General features: G+C 33.9%; 1 protein-coding gene across 2 annotated transcripts in view; it reads right to left on the bottom strand.

The window, feature by feature from the left end:
* TFPI (tissue factor pathway inhibitor) overlaps window positions 1–26,278 on the bottom strand; it is a 65,629-nt gene that overhangs the window by 5,746 nt on the left and 33,605 nt on the right. Inside the window, exons 2-7 of one of the 2 annotated variants that reach the window (XM_007471519.1) lie at window positions 23,809–24,010; window positions 17,877–17,888; window positions 17,490–17,512; window positions 11,312–11,488; window positions 10,539–10,634; window positions 5,808–5,932 (exon numbers count right to left, since the gene is read on the bottom strand). In XM_007471519.1, the coding sequence (XP_007471581.1) occupies window positions 5,808–5,932; window positions 10,539–10,634; window positions 11,312–11,488; window positions 17,490–17,512; window positions 17,877–17,888; window positions 23,809–24,010 (635 nt within the window). Of the gene's footprint in view, window positions 1–5,807; window positions 5,933–10,538; window positions 10,635–11,311; window positions 11,489–17,489; window positions 17,535–17,876; window positions 17,889–23,808; window positions 24,011–26,278 lie in introns of those variants that run through there. The other variant, XM_007471518.1, reaches the window with a different exon arrangement.

The following is a 26,278-nucleotide window of genomic DNA, read 5'->3' as shown; positions in this document are numbered from 1 at the left end:
TTTTGCGGTACACGGGCCTCTCACTGTTGTGCCCTCTCCCGTTGCGGAGCACAGGCTCCGGATGCGCAGGCTCAGCGGCCATGGCTCACGGGCCCAGCCGCTCCGTGGCATGTGGGATCTTTCCGGACCGGGGCACGAACCCGTGTCCCCTGCATCGGCAGGCGGACTCTCAACCACTGCGCCACCAAGGAAGCCCTACTACCTCATTCTTTTTAATGTATGCACAGTATTTAATTTTTTGAATTGACTACAGTATATTTAATCCATTATTGTGTATACATAGATTACTTCCGTTTATTTTTTTCAGTTCCAGACAGTGGCTCATGAACATCCTTATATACTGGTTCAGATGTTTCTCGGAGATATTTCTAAAATTAGAATTGTGCAAAAGCTATATTCAATTTATAATTTGGTAGATGCTGTTGACTTTTCCACTAAAAGTTTATATAAATTTATACTTTTACAATAGTGTTTAAAAGTGCCTAAACAATTTAACAAAAAGAAAAGTGCCTAAAAATTTTAACAAACTTGGACCTTACTGCATTATATTTACCATTTGTTGCTTTTATTTTCTCTTCATACCCACAAAAGTGGAAGTAATTGCTCATTACTCAAATGTTCTGCAAATTTACAGAACCTAAGGTGCCACTGATTTTAAGATGCACCATTATTTTATGCACTGCTTATAAAGAAAAAAAAAATACAATTCCACTGTTACATACCATAAGTTACAAGTTTCATCATGATCTGAACCATGTTAAAACATGGAAAAATATGTACCTCACAATCAATAAAATATGATAGTTTATCTTTTTGTGTCAACACCCCAAAATTAAGCACATACATATACATATATAAACACACACAAAAAGCTGAGAGGGTATGTAATCAGTGGGAAAGATGATCACTGTAGAGATGTTTTTATGAGGTAGGGAGCTTAGAGTTTACAACTCTGCAAAACAGATTCTTTTGTGCTAAGCCTATTCTATACTGCTGGGGACCCTCCAGAAGCTACTTTTACAGTATTTTATTTACTTCATGATGAGTTGGAAAATAAAAATAGCAAAGAAATAGTAAAAGGAAATATGTTAGAATATTAATGGTGAGTGTCTCCGCGTAATGCAAATATGGCTAATTTTTTCTTCTACTTTTGTATTTTTTGCAAGTTGTCTTCAATTATAATGCTCAAATTATGTAATAATAAAATATATAATAAATAATAGAGATATTATATAATAAAAATATTTTTAGGGGGATCCCAGTGTTATGGGGTCATAAAGAAAGGCTAGAGATTAGGATCTATTTCAGATTAGGAATGAAGAATAAACCTGTCACTTGTAAATTTACTATTTACAGATAGTAAATTTGTACTACAGGGAAAGCATGTATCTCCATTCACTAGGTAGAACTGGTGTTAAATGGGTAGAAACTGACATGCCATATAGAAAAGAGGGCAGGGAATAGGAAAACAAGCACTGTGGAACTTTCTTTTTTCTGTGTGTACTGGGCCACTTAGCTGAGGTTGAAGTGTAAAAGGTAAGCTGCCAGGGCACTTGAAACTGAAAGGTCATGGGGAAATAGACTGTCAGAAACCTTGCCCAGACAATGAAGCCCCACAGATTAAACAGGAGGAAGGGAAATTAGGTAGATATTCATTCGGTTGGATTTCCTTGCCTAGATATTGCCTAATCCATGGACAAAGTTCACAAAACTATTTTCATCCAGGGATTTTTCTAAATAAAGCCACAAAGGAAGAAAGCCATAGTAAAATCACAAATTATGAGACTCTTATGAGTAAACTTATACTAAGATAATTATACCTTATAATACATTAGAAAAACTTTCTTCATATCTGCAACATTGAAACCCCTATAAGATTTTAGTAAAAGCTGAAAAGTAATGCTTATTTAGTCCCTTGATCAGCTTTCAAGAAATTTTAATAAGCAAAGGAGGTAGAGGGAATATAGGTGAAGGAAAGCACAGGTCCGAATATTCCTGGTTTGTTGAGTTACTTCACAAACTCCAAGCTATCTGAAGAGCAGAGTGCATGGAGAGTATAGTGGGACATGAGGCTGGAAAAGCAGATTTAGACAAAATTAAGAAGGTCCTTGAATACTAATATATTTGGTTTTTATGATGTAGACATTAATAAATGACTGAACATATAAAAGGATGAAAGAGACAAATTCTGATCTATCTTTATGCGTGAAACAAACACAACCAGGCATGTGTCAGCTGAATCCAGTAGGGGACTTGCAATAGAGGAGAATATAAGATAACCCTAACTAAAGCAGTTACAGAGGGAATGGCTAAAATTAAGCACCAGAGTGAATGTGGGCAGTGAGACAGCTAGAGAGAAGGTAATTCTAATATTTCTAGACTGGTTGACTTAGAAGATGGAATATTTCTAATGTATTATGAAATATAATTAGAGTATAAAATATAGTCAGTAGTTTCAAAATTTGTCATTTTATCATGGCTTTCCTTCAATGTGGCTTTACTTAGAAAATTCCCTGAGTGAAGACGGAATTGTGAACTATGCCTATGGATTAGCCAGCACCTAGGCAAACAAGTCCAAGACGTTAGATGGAAGATGGAACCCAGGTTTTGAGAAGACAGAAAATTTTAATTTTGACAATCCTTCAGTGCAAGTACAACATCATGACTCTGTCCTCCCTTCATCTATGTATGCCCCTATTTCTCAGGCATGCCTGTAAAAGACAAAACCACCCTCTTATTTATTATTATTAGACTCCCAGTCTGCATGACAAATCCTGTCATATAGAAGACACTCAATTATTATTGAACTGAATCGAAATTTAGAAACATAACAGATCTGTACCTAAAGTCATAAGATAAAGTTGGAAACACAGGTTTGCAAGTCCTCTGATTAGAAATAAGACCCAAAGACACGAAACACCTATTGGTATTTTATAATTATGTTTGAATTTTACAAGTGCTTTATGTTATTTCAGGTAATCATAGTATTAAGTATATTAAATACAGACATTTCAAATCAAGGTTACATACTTTAGTTGTATTAAAAATTATTACTAATACAGTGCATACAAATGATACCCCTGATTATTTTTTCCTGCTTTAAACCTCTGTTGATACTGGATAATCATTGATACCACCATAGTGAAAAATTCAAATATTAATACCTTTGAGCTCTTATTTGTGCTAAACACTGGGTTAAGATAAGTCATTACAGTCTTCCCCGAAATTTTATGAGCTATCACTCTTCACCTATAACAGATGAGGAAACTGAGGCTGAAAGTTGTGTAATTTTTTCAAGGCCACAGAGAGAGTCTGCAATAGCAGAAGTGGAATTTAAACCACATCTTTCTGCCCATAAAGCCAATGTTCTTAGCCACTATGATATGTCTTCTGAAAACTAACTAGAAAATAAAAATAACTGAGCAAATATATTTTAATAATTATCAGGTAAAATGAAAGTTGTCACAACTTATCCTTTATGTTTCATTCTCAAAGTCTCTCTTCTTTGAAGCTCAGATTCAGTATGGCTTAGAAGCTTCTTACCCTCAGTTATGTGAGTGGAGTTGGAATTTATCAAGTTTGTACAGGAGAAATATACCTAATCAAAACAGGTCATCAAACAAGGAGGCTAAAAACAAGTTTTGGGAGTAACAGTGCTGAGCCAAACAGTATTCAGAGAGCTCAAACATTTGAAGGTGAGAATTATTGAGTTGGTATGTTCAACCTGGGCAGATTCTAGAAATAGACCAAAGTTCCAGGATTTTATGCCCTCTCTGATCATATTTAGACTGGCCAGTTGGATCCATTTAATAGCATTAAGAAGTGATAGAAAACTAGAAACCTCATTCTGCTGTGTCCCTAGGAAAGATAAAGTTGAAATTTTCCTAAAATAAACATTTTATATCAATGCTTCTCAAATTCATTCCTGCAAAGATTGTCCAGCATTCAACTAGAAAAAGGGCAAAGACTTACACGCAACATAGAGTAGCACAGGGTTTTCTAACCTATTCCTATTTCATTCCTAACATGTCCTATAGCAGTCCGTACCAAAATCATAATATAGGGATTTTTCCTTTTTAGCCAAAAACATGTGCCATCAAATAAATCAATGAATTAGTATTATTAATTTATTAGTTTGTAGTTTGTATTGTATTCATTTTTGAATAAGTTTTGATTTATAGTTGTGTAATGGTCACATGCCAAAGAAGTTTATTCCTACCATTTTACTTGTTCTTATAAAATTAATGTCATTCAGAATAATTTGGTTTTCAAAATGGAGGTCTGTGAATTTTCTCTTTTAAAGTTATCCATATATTTAGAACCACTTCTCTGAAGGAATCTTATGATGACTGGGGCAAAAAATTTATCCTTGTTAAAACCAGAGATGGTCCAGGAAGAAAAGGATTAGCAAAAGTAGTCAGTGGTCACCTAGAGTGACTATATTCAGATGGCAGCACTCTTGGCAGAGATGAAGTGCCACATTTTTGTTTCTCACCAGATCTCCTGCCAAGAAATAGTAGGTCTGATGAATCCTTACCACAAGTTATCAATTTTTGTAAAGCCAGCTTGAAGGCACCTGATTCACCACGCAGGAATATTTAGACTATGAGGGAAGTTTCTGTGCTTCTTGGTTTGAGAACACAGTATGAAAAACAGGATACGTCTTTGGGACTATGGAAGCGGGTTGTTGATGAGTGGGGTTTTCCAGAATTGTTGACACTGCTTAGTGATTAACTGTGGTATACAGCTAAGTGTGTAACTCTTTAGTTGATGGAGGTTATTTTCTTTCCAAAAAATTTCCATGGTTGTAATAGTCTCCTTTATGTAACCACATATTCAACGAAAGGCCAAATAGGTGACAACATTCTCTTGCAAATCTGTAAATTGACCATATCAGTAATGGTGTTTGGTGTCAATCAGGCAGTTTCTGAACCTAACACCTCTTCCAGAAGGCTGATAACCAAAAACTTTTAAAAGATGTGTGTGTATGTATGTGTGTGTGTGTGTGTGTGTGTGTGTGTGTGTGTTCACATTTTTTTCACATATATATGGAATCTGGCCACTAGGTCATACAATGAATACAGTCAGGAGAGACATAGAGTTCCAAGTACCCAGATGGCCTTCAGAATACCATCCAATCATTCTCCCTTGACCTGGAGGCAGCCAGGAAGCAACATGGGACTAGGTCAGGTATATACATGTTCATTTTCTTAAATAGCAAGTACCAGACTGGGTTGGCAATAGGCTTTTGAAGTCTACTCAAAGTTTTTCTTTCTGAAATATCATATAGCTGGTGTAGTTCCAAGACAGCTATTAAGAGTTGATATACAGGGGCTTCCCTGGTGGCGCAGTGGTTGAGAGTCCGCCTGCCGATGCAGGAGACATGGGTTCGTGCCCCGGTCCGGGAGGATCCCACATGCCACAGAGCGGCTGGGCCCGTGAGCCATGGCCGCTGAGCCTGCGCGTCCAGAGCCCGTGCTCCGCAACGGGAGAGGCCGCAGCAGTGAGAGGCCCGCGTAGCAAAACAAAAACAAAAACAGTTGATATACAGAAGCAAAGGAAGCTATGAGCAGCAGAAGGATAATCCACTTTTTTCATGAATGAGTCAAGTCCACTCAAAAGGCCCAGTACCAATATGAACACTTGAAAACATTAGTTTTTCTTTGCTAGTTAGATGTTTATCAAAGAGCTATACTGAGAGGAATATATTAACTCTATGCATATAAATATTAAAATTTATTAATAGTATCCTATGAAAGGCATCACATATACCATATAAATATTAAAGAAATACCAAAAAACAATGATTAACATAAGCATAAAATGCTATGTAATCTTAAAATGAATATGGATGCATGAATGCAGATGTTCAGAAAGACTTGGTAAGTGTGATCAGCATTCTTCCAACCGTCATTTGTTCTTTCTGTTGTAACTGTGGATTACAAAATTAATAAATAAAATAAAATTAGTCTTCTATCCTGTGCCTAACAGTGGGATAAACACTAGGGGAGGGAAGTCTACAAAATATATAATCCATAGTCTCTCCCTTCAAAAAACTTGTTATCTAGTCAGTGAGGCAGAGCTGACACATCAAGCAATATTAAATATTAAATGAATCAAAATAAAAAGCCAGGGGAAAGAGAGAGGAAGAAGTCTTCCTTATGGTGGTAAAAAAGCAGCTTAGATATGATGAGGAAGGCCAGTGAGTTTTAGGTGGGAGAAAGCAGTGGATAACTTGTGTTTAATAATAATGAAGAGAGTCGATAATTTGTGTTTAATGACAATATCTATTCTGAATGGACAAAAAACTTTTTTATTTACAGGATAGTGAGACAAAATCTGGAATAGGTAGACAGCTAACAGATAACAAATTTAAGCCAAGTGGATGAGGCTAAATTAACATGGGGAAAAAAATGTATCCATTAAGTTAAAAATCTTTTCTATAAAGCAAGAGAAATATGTAAATTTGCTTGACTCTAATATAATGAATGTATCTAAGTAGGCCAGTCATGTCCAAAAAGGTCATATCTTATACATGTTATATATAGCTCTGATTCTCCATCTCTGTCTTTTATGTCTATACATATACACACATATACATAAAATGTTTTACTTGACTTATGCCTGGTATATGACTATATTAATAATATATGTAGTATATCTGAGTTATAGCTGAACTCTGTGATATCTATTTATTTATCCTCCTTATCTACCTATCTAATGTCTATAAAATCTGGTTTGCCAGAGCTAGTATTAGTTCATGCTTATTTTTTTGGTATATCATGTTCCAACATATTGTGTATTTTAAAAATTGAAATGTTTTAAAATAAAACTATTATTTATCCACCAAAATGACAAACCCAATTTTCTGTCTATATGTATATATTTTAAATAAATAAAAATTTTTTTAGCATTCTCCTTTCATTTCTATTAGCATCCCAGTTTGGTTGACATATGCTTGTGTAATCTAAACATGAAACAGGTTAGACTGAAAATGGAGAAGATGAGAATGGACATTTCATCAGAAAAAGCAATAGAATTTAATGACTGACTAGAACAGAAGTGATCAAAAGAGATTACCAAATGCTCAAGCTGAAATAAATGGAAAAATGGTGGCAGAATTCTGAAAATTTGGAAAGCTGGAAATACTGAAAACTATAAAGAAAAATTTTACAAATAAAATTCATTTGGTTTCAAAGCCCCATGATACCTCTGCCTGCCAATATTCTCAGTTTGTTTCTAGGAAACACATTTGAACTGTTTAAGTTCCCACATATGTATTTAGTTCTACTGTGAATTCTCTTTTAAAGGTTAATTGTAATTTTTTTACTGTATGTGTACTGAAGCACTTATTTGAATAAATAGAGATTTTATAAGTGGCTGAAATACCACCTTTTCCTGCAAATGGGAACTTACAAAGAGTTGTTTTACAGATGAGAAACTAAGGTCTGGGAACTAAGGCTTGTATTGCTCTGAATTACGTGGGTAATAATGATAAATCATACTTATGTAGCACTGAATAGGTTATCAGGTACTGTCCTAAGCAAGTTATGTATATTGACTGATTTCACCTCACAATAAAACCTATGAGGTAAGTACTATATTATTACCATCCTCATTTTTCAGTGGGAAAAAATAAGGTTCTGAGAGGTTAAGAATTATCTTAAGGTTGCACAGCTGGTAAGTGAAAGAAATGGGATCTGAGACCAAGTCTTCAGGCTCAGAGTCATTTCTCTTATCCACTATATTTTAGTGCCAATCCCAGCAGGAAAGTCAAGAAGAACCAGTTGTGACAGTCTTTCATTCTGAAGATCTTACACAAAACTGCATACATTTAGAGATACTGTGTTAGAATTATTTCTCTCCCACATGTACTGAGCACATATTTATTGTAACTACAAGGAGATCCTCACAATTCAGGACAAAAAATCAAAATCAAATAATTTGCTCTCACTTCTGCATAAGGCCATGCTTACAAAACATTTATAAAAATCTCTTTAGGGCTTCCCTGGTGGCGCAGTGGTTGAGAGTCCGCCTGCCGATGCAGGGGACACGAGTTCGTGCCCCGGCCCGGGAAGATCCCCAGTGCCGCGGAGCGGCTGGGCCCGTGAGCCATGGCCGCTGGGCCTGCGCGTCCGGAGCCTGTGCTCCGCAATGGGAGAGGCCACAACAGTGAGAGGCCCGCGTACCGCAAAAACAAAACAAAACGAAACCTCTTTAAGGAAGAGCAAGTTTCAATATTTGAGGTCACCTATGTAGCCTATTAATATTGAAATATGGAAATGAAAGGAGAAAATTAAACCTCAGTTGTGCTTATTAAGCATTCAAATATCTTGAGTCAAGAGGGTTCACTGGAAAAAATATATTCTCATGCTAATTTGCAATATTATGGTTGAGAATAAATAACAATTAAAAAAAATTCCCAAACCATTTTCCAGTAACATTGAACAAAACTTCTAAAATGTTTTTCTATTATCATCAGAAAGAGAAACATTAAAATTATATTTATAAATATTTCACTTAAGAACAATAACACAATCTAGCTATATTTTTGGAATATTCAGATACCTAAGGATTGTTTTTAATGAAAAGAATTTTAAATGAATGCTATTCTATTTGTATTGTGGGGCATATTCTTATTCCTGTACACTGAATCAAAACCTTAAAGGATTTACATCTTTTCAAAAGAACCTAATATCCATGGAGAACCTTACACATTTGCTAAAACATTGAACACGTTTTTACATAAACATAGAACTGTATTATTATAGAACTGTAAATTATTATAAAATGTATTTATATAATTGCAAGCAGTGACAGATGTAATACTTCACTGCTCTAATTGTAAAATCTAAAGACCTGAAGGCATTTTGACTATACTAACTCCCTCTGAAATTTTGCATACGCTTTATGACACTGCAAGTACTATTGGAACACTATTTGAATGCCTACAATTTGAGGAATTTAGTCACTGAAGCATTCATTCATTTTTGAAGACCTCACATTAAAAATAAACACTTTACAGAAAGAAATTTGTACTTTAGATTTCATTCATTAATTCTGATTCTTAGGCTGGGTTGAGGGAGATAAGGAACCGGCGGGATATGGACAGGGAAGACTGAAATGGAGAAGATTGAGTGAGGCATGTACAGAATTTAATTTTCCTTTCACATGACAGTGTTTCAAGTACTGAGAGTATATATAATGTTCTCTCTTAGATCTCACATCTCCTTACACTCTCCAGTCCTTCTAAGTCTCAGTCCAGTGACTTCTAAGGTATGGCATTCAGGGCCGAAGGAAGTCCACAGACATCATCAGGTCAGTGTAGGACTATATTCCTCATTCTAGATAAATCACAGACAACATTTGCAGTCCCTTAAATCCATCTGGGCAGAAGTTTTGCTTGCTTGTTTGTTTTTTGTAAAGAAAGATGCTCAAAGACATTCTGGTTCTGAACCCCATCCATGGCTGGGGTAGAGAACCTGTGCCCCAGACACTATGTCTCTTTCTACCCTAAGGCTGCAATTTTAATAGCCACAGAACTCTCAACACATGCCAACTTTACGTTTAACACTTACATGAACTGCTTCTAAGCAAAATCTCCAATTTCTGAATAAGCACTTGTGATTTTTTAAATTTAGAAAGAACCTTACATTCATCCCATTAACTTTCAACTTTTTAGGTTGTTTCTGTCTAGATATTTGTGGTGTCTGGTTATGTTTTCCAGTATTTTCATTATTTTCCCAGCTCTGCATTTTTTTTTTTTTTTTGCTGTACGCGAGCCTCTCCCGTTGCGGAGCACAGGCTCCGGAAGGCGCAGGCTCAGCAGCCATGGCTCATGGGCCCAGCTGCTCCGCGGCATGTGGGATCTTCCCGAACCGGGGCACAAACCCGTGTCCCCTGCATCGGCAGGCGGACTCTCAACCACTGCGCCACCAGGGAAGCCCTCAGCTCTGCATTTTTGTGAGCATATTTCCTCTATGTTTGTATAAATTTGACAAATATGTTGACAGGACAGAGTCCAGAAAAGTGATCTGCATACATCCAAAAGAAAATTCTCTCAGTGACATAGCCTCACGGATGGTTAGTCACTGAATTCCTAATCTGTCCTGTGACTAACACCAGAGACCTTCTCCAATGCTATGCTCAATTTAAGAACACTTTAGTGTTCTAAACTTTAGGATGCTTTTGACACACTGCTGCCATTACAATGATTTACAATTAGACATTGAAGTTGATAATTCCTAGCATTATTTTATAAGATAAATTTGGTGCAGAGTTAAATATCATGTAAAAGTTTTCATGGGATATGTAATCAAAAGCCTACTACAAAGCATACTTTAAAATAGATTAGGAAAATTATCACTTTTCTGGGAAAAAAGGTCTTAAGCAATTTTGAATCTCAGTATTTCAACACACCTATTATTAAATAACAAAAGTATAATTTTCTAAAAAGCATAGTTCTCATATACATTCTATTTCTATTGTTACCATGATAATATTTTTCTGGCAGCAATTAAAATAAAAGAGAGTCTTACCGAAGAAGCTGGGTACCTTGGTAGGCTGGGGAGTCAAGGAGTCATTATTCACAGCATCAAGCTGGGTTCTATAATCATCCACCTGGAAATCATTCACTGGAAAAAAATACAGCCAATTAAAATAGAAGACATTTTCACAAGCTCATAATTGTACACATAAAGCAAAGCACAGAAGTTGTGTTAAGAAAAGTAGATGTCTAGAAATTTTATTCACATTGGTATGTTAAATTAGTGAACAGTGAATCTTTATATATTTTATATCTCATATATATAAGATATATATATATATCTTTATATATGTATCTTATACTATAATATTTCCACGAGTAACTTTGTGGTTCTTTGTCAAAACAAAAAAGGTAACAATTAATGTTTAAGTCACTCCTTTAATTAATTTTAGGGTCAGATAAAACTGATTTTAGGTGGTAGTTTCTAAAGAACCACATGCTCTCAAATTTTTATAAGCCTAAGGGATTTCAGCAGTCCTACTCTTGTGCCTAAATTGTACTACAGTATTCTCAGAAAGGAAAATTAAATAATGTAACCTAAAAACAATTTCTATGGAAATAATTTCCACTATAAATTTCTTAATTCTCTGTTTCTTAAATAAACTAACATGGTGACTAATTTCTATCAGATTAAGAGTGACTACAGTGGATCTTCATTTGCATGGCTGCAACAAAATCTGGGTAAGCCTGAACATCCTCTAGGATGCCTTATTTTAAAAAGAATGCCTATAAAATGAAGTAAAGGGAGATGAGAAATGAACGTACATGTATCCTCACAGGTGTCCTTGCATTCTTCCAGTGATTCAAAGTTGTTGAGATTGCCAAGGCACCCACCATACTTGAAGCGTTCACACTGCTTTGATTGATTGTTATAAAAATACCTAGTAATATAACCTCGACAGATTCCAGCATCTTCTTCCAAAAAGCAGAAATCTGGCTTTTCTAGAAATTATAAAAATGGCAGAAAGCAATATTCCTTTTTGTTAATAATTGAATTATGTTAATTAAAAATATAAATGGTTAAGTTGAAACTATTTAAGGAGTAAATATGAAAAGATAAAGATAAAAGGTAAAATATAACTTTATCCACAACTATACTATATCTACTGTGACATTTAGAATAAGGGAGTTACAACTGTTGTCATACATTGTGTCTATTGGAATTTCAAATTCTAAATTTCTCATAGTAAATTAGTAGGGCGTTAACTATCAGCTCTTTCATGAACTGAGAGAATAAAAGATATTGGGGTTTTTTTACCCTTGGTTTGGAAGTCCAAAATATTATGGCAAAAATTTGGTTTAATTATTTTTATTAAGCTTATGTGCATCAACATTTAGGAAGGATCTACAAATATTTCTTATTTTTCAGGTATGCAGTCTCATTTAAGTAAACTTTGTTGCTTCATTAGAATGGTTTCAATTTTTTAAAAAGGGAGAAGCTTTGAGGGGTATGGAAGCTTTCATGGCTATACTTAGAAGTTCCTGAATTCTTATGCTGAAAGTAATATCTGTATTAGGTATGACATCCTCCTCCACTGTGTCTCTTATTTTTCTTCCAGGCATTGGAATGACTCCAATAGTGCAGAGGCAGACAGGAAATACATGTTCAGGGATTGGAGAAGCTTTTGAAAAAGTCTAATACCCATTCTTTGATAGTGCTCCAAACCAGGCTAAACATAGCTGTCACAAAAGTTGTACCACTGTGATCTACATTACAAGCCTTGTTTACATGCATACTCTGTAAATAAAAGCAATAAATTATTTTCAAAATTATGATGGTTGCAAGATATATTGGGCTTGAATTTTTTAGGGCAAACCTCCAATTTCCCCATTTTTTTTCCCCTGCAACTATATATTACCATAGTGGCAAAAATGAACAGTAGCATCTTTTCACATCTTAAAGCATCTTGCATTTATCTCAGGGAAGCAATATTCATGAGTGTTTTATTCTAAAAAACAGTGTGTATTTAATAATGTTAATGATTTCTGCAACAGTAGAAAAACGAATCCTCTATGAAAAAATTGTTTTATTAATTAAAACATCCTATTTTAATATAGAGTAAAATATCTATTTTCTACAACTTCTTAAAGTACCAATTTGAAAGTTATTTTGTTCATTGTTTACTGCCTCTTATTTCTTAAGGTGAATGTAACTATTATTCCCATGGTAATAATTTGTGGTTAAGTTTAATATATGGGACAAGGAAAAATCCTACTTCTTTACATTTTTATAATACACCTTATCTTTGATAAAGGAGGCAAGAATATACAATGGAGAAAAGACAGCCTCTTCAATAAGTGGTGCAGGGAAAACTGGACAGCTACATGTAAAAGAATGAAAATAGAACACTCCCTAACACCACACACAAAAGTAAACTTCAAATGGATTAAAGACCTAAATGTAAGGCCAGACACTATAAAACTCTTAGAGGAAAACATAAGCAAAACACTCTATGACATAAATCACAGCAAGATCCTTTTTGACCCACCTCCTAGAGAAGTGGAAATAAAAACAGAAATAAACAAATGGGACCTAATGAAACTTAAAAGCTTTTGCACAGCAAAGGAAACCATAAATGAGACGAAAAGACAACCCTCAGAATGGGAGAAAATATTTGAAAATGAAGCAACTGACAAAGGATTAATCTCCAAAATATACAAGCAGCTCATGCAGCTCAATATCAAAAAAAACAACCCAATCCAAAAATGGGCAGAAGACCTAAATAGACATTTCTCCAAAGAAGACATACAGATTGCCAACAAACACATGAAAGGAAGCTCAACATCACTAATAATTAGAGAAATGCAAATCAAAACTACAATGAGGTATCACCTCACACTGGTCAGAATGGCCATCATCAAAAAATCTAGAAACAATAAATGCTGGAGAGGGTGTGGAGAGAAGGGAACCCTCTTGCACTGTTGGTGGGAATGTAAATTGATACCGCCACTATGGAGAACAGTACAGAGGTTCCTTAAAAAACTAAAAATAGAATTACCATATGACCCAGCAATCCCACTACTGGACATATACCCTGAGAAACCATAATTCAAAAAGAGTCATGTACCACAATGTTCACTGCAGCACTGTTTACAATAGGCAGGACATGGAAGCAACCTAAGTGTCCATCAACAGGTGAATGGATAAAGAAGATGTGGCACATATATATGATGGAATATTACTCAGCCATAAAAAGGAAAGAGATTGAGTTATTTGTAGTGAGGTGGATGGACCTATAGTCTGTCATACAGAGTGAAGTAAATCAGAAAGAAAAAAACAAATACTGTATGCTAACACATATATATGGAATCTATTTTTTAAAAATGGTTCTGAAGAACCTAGGGGCAGGACAGGAATAAAGACACAATCATAGAGAATGGACTTGAGGACACGGGGAGGGGGAAGGGTAAGTTGGGACAAAGTGAGAGAGTGGCATGGACTTATATACACTACCAAATGTAAAATAGATAGCTAGTGGGAAGCAGCCTCATAGCACAGGGAGATCAGCTCAGTGCTTTGTGACCACCTAGAGAAGTGGGATAGGGAGGGTGGGAGGGAGATGCAAGAGGGAGGGGATATGGGGATATATGTATACCTACAGCTGATTCACTTTGTGATACAGCAGAAACTAACAGAACATTGTAAAGCAATTATACTCCAATAAAGATGTTAAAAAAAAAAAAATTTCAGGTGCACCCTGCCCCCCTCCCGCCCCCCAGGCTTCTGACCAACAAGGCTGTAAATCTGAGGTTCCACACACCCCTCTTTGGTTTTGATTAATTTGGCTCACGGAACTCCAGAAAATTTTTCTTACTAGATCACCAGTTTATTACAAAAGGATATAATTCAGGAACAGCAAGGTGGAGGAGATGCACAGGGCAAGGTATGCGGAAGGGGCGGAGCTTCCCTCTCCAGGCATCCACTCTTCCCGAATCTCCCCAAGTTCAACAACCCGGAAATTCCCTGAACTCCGTCCTTTTGTGTTTTTATGGAGGCTTCATTACACAGGCATGAATAATTAAATCATTGGCCACTGGTGGTTGAACTCAACCTCCAGCCCCTCTCTCCTCTCCGGACGTGGTAGAGGGGGCTGGGATTGAAAGTTCCAACCCTCTAATCAAGGGGTTGTTTCCCCTGGCAACCAGCAGCCCCCGCCCCCAACTTAGGAGCTGTCCGGGAAGTCACATCATTAACATAACAAAAGATACCTTTAAGGCTCAAGTCAGGAAATTCCAAGGGTTTTTGGAGCTCTGTGCCAGGGACAACAGGAGGAAGACCAACAATATCTTCATTATAAATCACAATATCACAAACAAGAAACATTCAAACAACCCAACAGTAAAAATAAGCAATGGATTTAAACAGGTAATTCATGAAGATGTTCAACTTCACTCAAAATTAGAACCACACTGAGGCCTAGGTGTCTAGGCCAAGAGAAATGAAATCACATGTGCACACAAAAACTTGAACCCTAATGTACCTAGCAACATTATTCCCAAATGCCAAAAGGTGGAAACAACCCAAATGTCTATCATCTGATAAATGGATAAACAAAATGTGGTCTATCCATATAATGGAATATTATATCCATATAATGGAATATTATCCTGTCATATAAAGGAATGAAGTACTGAGATCTGCTATGACATGGATGAACCTTGACAACATTATGCTGAGGGAAATGAGTCAGACACAGAAATCCATATATTATCCATATATATCCATATATCCATATATTATATGATTTCATTTTTATGAAACATCCAGAATAGGCCAATCTATAGATGCAGAAAGTGGATTAATGGTTGCCCAGGGCTGGGGGAGCTGGAAGAAATGGGGCAGTGTCTGTTAGTGATTACAGAGGTTTTTTTTTGGGCGGGGGTGATAAAAATGTCCTAAAATCGATTATGCTGATGGTTGTACAACACTAAATATACTAAAATTATTAAATTGTGCACTTTAAGTGGCTGAATTGTTTAGCATGTGAATTATATCTCAATAAAGCTGTTTTAAAAAGTTTTATAATATACTGTATTACAAGAGAAAGAAAAATACATTTGATCACTAATTTGATTTGTTTAGGCCTTAGTATGTATTTATGAAATTTTAAATCATATTAACAAATAATATAAGAATTCTATGTTTAACAAAAGGGAGTAGGTAAAAAATATTGCATACAAAGAAGAGAAAACATTAACAAATTATTCTGAAAATATGATTAAGGAATTATACAACTGAAAGTTACCATATTTATATGAGGCCCCATTCTAGGACATACATTTATTTTAGCAGTTGAAATTGCATACTTGTAAAATAATTCTGCTTAGGCCTAAAGTTTAAAAGATCTACGGTCACAAATTAAGAAATTCATTCCCAATATTCCTCAGATAAATAAAGTTCTAATGTTTGTACTGAATCTGCATACACAATCCTTGCTCTAAATTGATGCTCAGTTAAAACCCAGAAGGCAGGCTTTAAGCTATATGCCAACTTCCACAAACCACATGATTTTCACTACTAACTTTTTGAGGCTGCATACTTGGCAATTGTCTTATACAAAACTTTCTCCCAAAAGGGTTGTAAAGAATCCCCATTGTCTTTATAACTGTTCTGATGTGATGTTAGGAAGCATATCACAAAGTTGACTTCAAATCAATATGCTTAAAGGTCTTCATTATGGATTGGTTTTAGCATCTGAACATTTTTTACACATGTGAATAGTATCCATAGCTTTACTTTCTAACTTTCATATATAATATCAAATAAGGATGTTTCAATTCTGAATCATGAAATATAAATTAAGTAGCATCATTTTCTAGTAAGTTTCCCCTGCATATAATTTTTTCCTAAATCTACATTTTTGAAAAAAATATACTAATGTTTAAATGTTGAAGATATCATCTTTTACTTGATGGACAAAAAACCCCTATTTATAAATATGCTGTATTCTTTGATATTACAGAGAAGAAGAATTTCATTTAATTGAAGTATTGAACACTTTTGTAAAAATTAATTCAATATTTATAGAAAGTTATTTTAAAACTTGTAAATAAATACATTTACTTACGTTTGTACAAACTGCTGAATTTATTTTATAAATTTTGATTGAAATTCTGGACAGTAGATTGTCTTAAGCTTATCAGTGAGTTATAGAATTTTTCAGCTCTTTCCCATGTAATTAAATCAAAGTTAGTAAAACTAAAATTCACTTTGAATTATGTAGCTTTTTCATGTCCTGAGTTAAATAATTTGATCTTTTTGTTCAGTATTTTCTCATTTAAATGTAAATGCTGTGAATGGTAATTGAGTGAAGTCAGCTTCTAGACCTTTATTAAAAGGAGCATGTCTTTCTTCATCTCTTGTAACATTTTTCTTGTATTGATAATAATATATTCACCAAAAAGTAATTCTTTTTAGTTAAAAACTATAAATAATTTAAATCACAAAATCAAAAATATGCAAATGCTAAATAATGTTGACAAAAGCAATTATTTATTGTTAAATATCTCCACTTATTTTTGCATACAGGCTGTTGACAACCCAAAGGCATATATATATTCAGGGTAATACTGGACGAAACTTGCTAAGGCCACACAATGCTGAGATTATGAAAGGATTAGAGATCTGAGAAATAAAGTAAGAACAGCAACATCTAAATCACTATTTTGGGGATGTTAAAATAGCGTGTGCATGGCTCTGGATTGTTACTGATCTAATACCAGATATCACACTGAATTAGAATGAGTAAACACAGTGTTTGAAGTCTTCCCTTACCAAATATCATGTATGTTATTTCTACGTTTTCATTATATGCACTGAAACAAAACACCATTTCAAAGATCACATGGATTTATGATAAATCTCATAGCAGAGAAAGCTAAGAATTGAATTGCCAATTGCCTTATGTAAATGCTACTAATGAGAATACAAATGAACATTCACCTTTTTGCAATGTTGTCTTTGTCCTTCTAGTTTTCTTTGGATAATCTGCAAGTAAAACAGTATATATGTATCAATTACCACAATTTACAATATAATGTTATGACTTTCAATTTAACAAACTAGGGTGATATGTTTATTACTATTAAAATTATTCTTATACAGAATGTCAATAAATAAATTTCTTATTTGCTCTAAAGATTAAATTATTACAGTATAACCATGGAGTCACCTACATTTTAATATAATAATGTCTCAAAAACTATTTTAAAACTTTCTAACACATTTACAAAAATAATAATTCATGGTGAACTAAGTTTGCTATTCAAAATATCTATGATTAAAATAATTATTTATTAAAATAATGTGAAATGTGAAAGTAATCCAAACAGCCTATTTTGCCTATAAAAACAGATTTCTATAGAGGAATGGAAGTAGGGGTGAAAGGAACCAGAATTACCCCCTTCCCCGATTCCTTCTGCTTCATTATCTTAATCCAATTACAAGCTTCATTATTATTTCCAGTTACAGAGGAGAAATGAAGCAAATGGTATTTGTGATGTATTTTTTAGTTTAATCTCATAGAATTATTGGAATTACTCCACTTGAGAACTAGAATGCTACTTGTCTTTGACCCATTGTATTTCAAGTATGGATTCTAAATTCTAATTTAAAGGATAATGAAATTCAAATTGATATGTTATGTAAAATTTTGATTTGTTCACGTGAACATTAGGAAAACTAAGTGATATTTGATTTGTTGTATAATCAATTGTTTTACAGAGAAAAGCTTTGTTCAGGGCAGCTTATTATTAGTTGTATGGCCAGAGAGACATAAAGGGAGGGAGAGAGAGGCAAGAGAGAGAGAATATGAGTATGAGTTGGCTTAAATGCCCCTTTTAGCCAGTGATCAATCAGGTTATTCTTTGGAGAGTAAAATGTCTACGAATGATAAGGTGATGTGCTTCATCTCCCTTTTGAGCTTTACTATGTTTTATTCAACAGTCTTAAAAAAGATGTGTGTGTGTGTGTGTGTGTGTGTAATTCTAATTGTATTTTAAATGTTAAGAAAACCTGATTTTTTTTTTATTGTAAATAACCAACCCCCAATTAATGTTTTTAGATGGTGGATTGTCATAATAAGCTTACATTAAAATATTTTAATTTACAATTATTATGTTACATTTTTAATTTATGAAGGCAGGGAAAGAATATATACATATAAACAGTATATAAGACTAGAGAGCTGAGGAATCATTTTTGCTCTGTTTTACCTACTGACAATAGCCACAGAACAGGAACATAGAGATGCTTGATTTCAATATTCATGCAATATTAAAAGAGAGAAGTTGTTCCTTTCTGGTAACAGCCATGGATACCCTATTTAATTTATTTTTATGCCAATTACAGTCTGAAAAGATAGATAAGGTTTACAGCAAATTATCCAAGTTATCATATTTTCCTAGATTTATGCAGAACATAACATTTATTAATGATGTCTTAAGGAATAATGAGAGTATGTTTTACTAATTCTTATTTTAGTAATTCCTTGAACTCCAATGTATATGAATTCACATTTTAATATTTCATCATGAATATTAAAATTAATTAATATCAAAATTAATTCATAATTACCTGATACATTTAAACAATTGTAAAGAAAATTTTTTTTTGCCCTATTCTTTCTTCATCTTTTTGTTTTCTGTTGGGAAAGGGGAGGGTAAAATCTGAATGCTAACTTTTATATTTCTTATTTGTTGAAGTCAGCCTAGAAAATTTTCCAAGTAGATGGGAAAAGACTCTATGGACAGAATATTCTTGTTACTGGGTAAGTCTTCACTATCCCAAACAAATAAAACACAAAATAAACTTAAAAATAAAGAGAATGGAAAAAGTATTTACATGATCTTTAATTCCCCATGGAGAAAATTCCCATGTAAATCCCCATGAAAAGCCACAAGTCACAGTTAGCTCAACTAATAAAATAGTAATTAATATAAACAGCATACCTATTGGAACCTTTAAAAGTTGCTGTAGAGGCTGACTAGCTAAAAAGCTAAGTGGGAATTTGATCTCTTTCATCTAATTCTTTAATTCCCACACTACATACACCTATTTTTCAAAAAATAATAATCAAATACAATGTTGTTCTTGTACAGGCTATGGGAAAAAAGCAACTAAACCAAAAGACAAACATTTTGAAAGCCATGTGTTTAGAAACCATTTTACAAACTATATTTTAATTTTTTCTACCTTATTAACTTTATTACCATGTCTCTATTATTACATAGGTAAATACATCATGCAAGATTATATATATTTGGAAACAACTGATAAAACAGCTTTACATGCAAAAGGACAGCTGAGCATACATATCAAACTAAACACATCCTTAGTTCCTATTCTCTGAAATATTTGGCTTGACTTTATTCTCAGGCATGGTAATTTACAAGCCATAGTTCTCGAAGGTCTCCAAAATAAAACAAAAATTCAGCTTCCAAGTCTTAATATATAAGATATACATATTTCTCCTTTCACTTCTGTCAGTTTTTTCTCTGAAAATTTTCCAGTTCTGTAATTGAGGCATACACATAGACATTGAGGATTATTATGGTTTTTTGATTAATTGGCTCTCATTCCTATAATGTATCTTCCCTTTCTCCTGCCAATATTCCTTGTCCTATAGTCTACTTTTACTAATCATACTTCTGATCTGTGCTTGCATGGTATATCTTTTTTCATCTTTTCACTTTTAACCTCTCTGTGTCTGTATTTTTTAAATGTCTTTCCTGCAGACAACACGTACTTAGTTCATAATTTTTTTATATTGTCTACTATATACCTTTTAATTGGAGTGATTATACCATTAAAATTTAATGTAATTTTAATATGCATCTTTAATTCATGACAATTTGGCTTCAAGTAATTAATACCACTTTCATCTGTAGTATCAGAACCTTACAACAGTAATCTCATATGTTCCCCCTCCTTTCCTGTGTGCTTTAGTTTTAAATCTTTTACTATTACTCACAGTGCAAGTCTGCTAGCAATAAATTTTCTCAGACATTGTTAATCTGAAAAAGTGTTTATCTCCATTATAAGGGTATTTTTAATAGATCTAGATTACTAATTGGCAGTTTATTTTTTTCTTTAGCTCTTCAAAGAAGATGTTCCATTTTCTTCTCTTGTGAATTGTTTCTTGATGGGAACTTGGGGATTCTTTCGATCTTCATTCCCTCATGTATCATTTTCCTCGTTTTTTTATTATTTACTTTTTATCCACAATTTTCAGCAATTTGATTATTATATTCATTTGTGTAGACTTTTTTCTTTATTCTTTTTTTAAATTATTTTATCAGTGTTCTACAAGTTACAGTTTTCATCAAATGTGGATAATTCTTTGCCATTTTTTTGTTCACATATCTCCTGCCCCAACCGCCAGGACTCCAATTACACATTTTGATAGACTTCTTGATTTCCTGTCATGGGTTATTGGGCTATATTCTTTTTTGTTTGCTTGTTTAGCCTTTTTTTTTATCCTCACTGTCCTTCATCTTGAACAGTTACTATTGCTCTGTCTTTAAGTTTACTGACCTTTTCTTCTGTAATGTCTAATCTGCTTTAAGTACATCTGGAAAATTTCTTATTTTATATACTGAATTTTTCAGGTTTAGAATTTCCATTTAGTTCTCTTTTATATATTCCATTTTCTCCTTATTACGTTCATGTTTTCTTTAAATCCTTTACCATATTTATAATAGCTATTTTAAAGTCCTTGTCTACTAATTTCGTCACCTCTGTCATTTCTCTGTTTGGATTGAGCATTTTTTTCCTAATTATGGATCACAGTTTGCTTCTTCAAACGTTTAGTATTCTGGGCAGGGGGTATTATAGATATTTTTGAATGTTATGCTGTTGGCTGATGGATTTTATTGTCTTCCATTAAAGAATGTTTTACCATCTTCCATTAAAGAAGTGCCTTCTGGCAAGTAGTTAAGTTACTTGTGGATCATCTGGAACTTTTAAGGCTTGGTTTAAGCTTCACTATGGCAAGATTAAAGTAGCTTTAACTCTAGGTCTAATTTAGTCCTAGTACTAAATTAAATGTAAAATTTCTCCTAGTCATGTGGGAGCTCTGGGAATTGTTCCACTTACAAATCCCTGTAATTACTTTCTCAAACTCATGGAATTTCACCAAGTGCATGCAGTTTTATTATTCAGTAACAAACTCAAAGGGAGCCTTATCCAGATTTTTTAGCTTTTTCTCTACATATGTCCATTCTCTCTCACATATTGTCCCTCAAAACCCAGCCATATCAGTCTACCAGTCTCCAATCTCCACATCCTCCACCATGGAGACCACCATGCTGTGCTGGTATTTCCCTCCTTTAACTGTGGTCTGAAGTGCCTTTATGCAGATTGCTGGGGAGACCGGAGGGTTCACCTCATGTGTTTCCCATCTCTCAGAGATCACAATCCTGCACTGCCTTTTGATCAATGTCTGTAAACAGCTGATTCATATATTTTGCCCAGTTTTCTAGTTATTTACATTAGGAGAGAAAGTTCAGCTCCAGTTACTCCATCACAGCTGAAGATGGAATTTTCTCCTTAGGTGATTTTTTAAAAGCTTAGTAATTCTTCTATGTCAGCTATATCCTTAACAGTAGCTTACTATATAAAACACTCAGATATTCAAACAGTAATATCAATGACTTTTGAGAAGAGGTAATGAGGAGATGGGGGCAAAAGACATATAGTTATGGTAGGCAGTAATGATGTTTGAGAAAACATTATAGCAGGACATTCACTGAAGAACAAAATCATATTTGATTAATTTCTAAAGAAAAGGGTAACTTTTCACAATGGTGAAATAAAAGATTTGTAAATTATAAAAACTAAATAGGTATGTATTTCAGGAAAGAGGCCAGTTGATGAAATTAAGTAGGCTGCTACATGAAAAAGTGAGGATTACAAAGAATGAGGCAACCAGGCCTCTAGCCAAGGTGCTGAACATGAGTGATACTCAGTACAAAAGGATACTTGGCCCAGTATGGAATAGAACAGGGTATAGAAATCTGTGATGAATGGAAAATGACCAGGCAATCACAAAAACCAAAGGTACTACAGAGAACCACTGAACTGCCTAATCTGTGTTAGTAACATTTCTAGCACATCTATGGAGAGGAAAGAGGGAAATAAGTGCTCTGAGATAAAGAAATTCATTCACATCAGTTCTTTTCTGCCAGCTCTGGAGCATACAACAGTCATAGAGGAGAAAGGCTCTCTGTTTTTACCACACTGAGATTTTTCCCATAGGCCAAGAGCATCATGATGCCAAGGCTGTTTTGTAAAAGCTGTTTAGGAAAGCATTATCAAAGTGAAAATGCAGACATGCCTGCTTTGCAAAAAAACAAGACACCAGTGTTAACTAAAGATACCATCGCTATGGCCCTACAGTTTAATTCAACTGTCTCTAAGAACATGCAGTGGGGAAATTTGGGACTAGAAACTGCAGAAATAAAGACAACTCAGGATTTTCTCTCTCTCAAGTAGCTCTCAATTCAGAAGAATAAAACTGAGATAAAAACATTCAAAATTTTGACCAGTAACTGTTTGGAATTTATCTCAGTCTAAAGAGAGAAAACCACATGAAACACTGTAATTTGTAGAATTTGAAAAAAAAAAAAAAAGTTGTTTTAACATGATTAAAAGAATAAAAGTGTTCAGTAAAGTTTAATAGTAGAATGTGATATGCTTTTAAACCTTATAACTTAGTAAAACTACGAAAAGTTGGGTTCAGTAAGGTCTTCATAGGTCATCAGGGATGATATTTTCTACATTATTCCAAGGCTCCAAAGAGAAGGATTTTACTTTCATATATATATTTCTATAATTTTCTAATTAGTAGCTGTTGAGAACCTCAAATTGGATTAATTCATTATCTTGACAGGGAAACAACTATGAGATCATTGTATTGGTAAAGGAAAGTCTAAGTCACTGTGAATAACAATTTATTTCCTGTGAACTCATAGCTACCCAAGGAGGCTGAATTACACTTAATTTGCTGCAGATATAAAATCTGTTCTGCAAACTTAAGGGTTTTCTTCCCTCTTTATTATGGGGAAGAGTATAGGACAATAAGCTTACTGTATTTTATAATGACTGATACAAAAAAATGAAAAACAGTAGTTGAACATTAAAGCTAAAAAAGTGAAAAAGATTCCTTGGAATGTTAAAATAGTTTTAACGTTTTTTCTAAAATTATCAAATCTGTGATTAGATCAACTCTAAAGTTTTCTGGGTAATAAGTGTCTCCAGAAACCTACCTCTTGTACATTTTTCTTTGCACTCTTCCAGACTTTCAAATCGATTCTGATTTCCTTCACATCCCCCATATATAAATTCTTCACATTGCTGAGTGTGAATATTGAAAAAAAATCTCTTTATCATTGCTTTGCATGGGCCATCATCTGCTTTCAATGCACAAAATGAATGTACAAGTTTCAACGGTGGCAACTCAGCATCTACAAGGTAAAAATAAAAGAATAACATTCCTTTTCATTTCATTTTTAATACATCTTAATTTTAAGAAGTGCAACGATAATAGGCTGATATAAGAAACTATGAAAAGTTATCAAAAAGTTAGATAAAATATACAAACTCACCAAATGAGACAGGTCTTACCAACTTTATTAAACTTTAATAGTTGATTATTAACCAACTTTTAAGGAAAAATATCAAATATTTTTTCTAGACTCTTGTTATAGACGTTGCTTAAACTTGTACCAGTTGACCAATATGGAATTGAGTAGTAGTTATAAGGTAACTGATGTGTTGACATTACAAATAAGTAGAGATGTCTCCCTAATCCACAGCTGTGTCATTTTTTACATACAAAACAACTCTTTAAAAGCAACAATATCAGGGCTGGTACATGACTCCAATCCTCATGAAAGAAAAAGCAACAGAATATTTATATTCATACATGTATGTATATATCATACTACATTAAACCATTCCCTAGTTATGAAAATTTAGGTGTTAAATATTATAAATTACAAATAATTAATTTTCTTAAATTATACACACAGTACTTCTTTTCTCTAGAAATTAATAATATATAGTAACATTTTAGAGTATTGTATATATCTGTATATAAACAAAAAATGACATGAAAAATATATATTTTCCCTTCATCACTGAAGTTACAACTGTCAATCTGAATTCAAAAATAAGTGAAAGCATTTTCTGAGTAGTACATTTATGCATGATTGTGAATGCTATTTATATTCCTTTCTTTACTTAAAGATTGATAATTCTATACATGACATTCTGAGTTGTTAAAAAGTTGTGAGAAGTTAGAAAGCTTCAAGGACCCTAAGTGGTGCATCTGACTGAGAGATGACCCACAATGTGTCACTGAATTAGCACTTTATGTTTTATCTGCTCTATATACATTTTTGTAGGGCTGACAAAAATTTGACCTATCAGTTCTATAAATATCCTCTCTTAGGAGCAGATCTTAGACTCTCAGAAGTCACATAAGTAATTTTGAGAAATGAGTTAGAATAAAAACTCTCTGACATTTTCATAACTTATGGCTATATACCATTATTTCAGAAATTCCTATAGCACTTCTCATACAATATGATGGTCTTGATTCCCAAGTTAATGTTACTTTAGAACTCTACAGACACCAAATTGTTGAAGCCGTGCTTCAGACAGGCACCTTTAATATAGGCCACTTGTAGAACACAGCTTTACCTGAGTTGCCAAATACTGTATACTTAGGGAAACTATGTCTTATAAATCAATAATTTATATCAAATTCTTTCTCATTGATTATTCCCGCATTTTTGACTTTTCATATAGTTGATAGATATTCCTTATCATTATGCCAAATCTTTTATTTTACATTTTCTGTATTAAGGATATACCCTTATTTTCAACCTGCTACTTAGTAATGGTGCCACCAGGTGGTGGCAGCGCACCACAAACAAAGGATATTACACCATAGTTGTAGCAGTTGTCCTGGTAGTAACAGCTAACGTTTACTGAGTAATTACTGTGCTCCAGACATTTCGCAATTATATTATTTAACAACAAACTTCTGAATTGGGCATTATTATCTCCACTTTACAGATTATAAAAGAGCACTGCAAAAATTAATTGTTCAGTTCACACCATAAGTGATGGCTTCAGAATTGACCCTCAGATAGTTTTATACTGCTCACCTTCTTAATAACTGAGTGATATTGTCACAGATCTGTGTGACCGAGATTCCTTAATTGGCATTTAAGTCAAGCACATAGATTTAATTTTACAATTTCCACTCAATAAATTTTTCTAAACTTCACTTTATAAAAATTAAAAATGGTTTCAGTGATGAAAGCAGGTAATGATTTTATAGCAACTTCCTAAAGAAAACACTAAGAATTAACTTTGAGTAATGTATTTTACTAATTATTATCTAGTTACTCACTTTTGCCATTCATATTTTATTGTATTTCTTACACAAATCCTATATTAGAATATTCTTTTGTGCAGTGACCTTGCAACCTCGCACTTGGGCACAGCATTCCTGATTTGGGGGAGTGATCACGTGGCCCCTTTGGACACACAGCCGTGCCATGCCACTAAAAAGGGATGAAAGTTTGTCTTGTTTTGATTTTTTAATTTAGATAAACCTTTTCAAAAGTTAACAATCGTGTGTTGGTCATGTGTGTCAGGCACTGTGCTGTCATGGCAGATATGATAGTAAATTAGGTGGCAGTGACCACCCCCCCCCCCCC

This window comes from Lipotes vexillifer, unplaced genomic scaffold (assembly GCF_000442215.2).
Source record: "Lipotes vexillifer unplaced genomic scaffold, Lipotes_vexillifer_v1.1 scaffold1168, whole genome shotgun sequence".
NCBI lineage: Eukaryota > Metazoa > Chordata > Mammalia > Artiodactyla > Lipotidae > Lipotes > Lipotes vexillifer.
The sequence above is the reverse complement of the archived record's forward strand: the minus strand, read 5'-3'. Positions and strand labels throughout refer to the sequence as shown.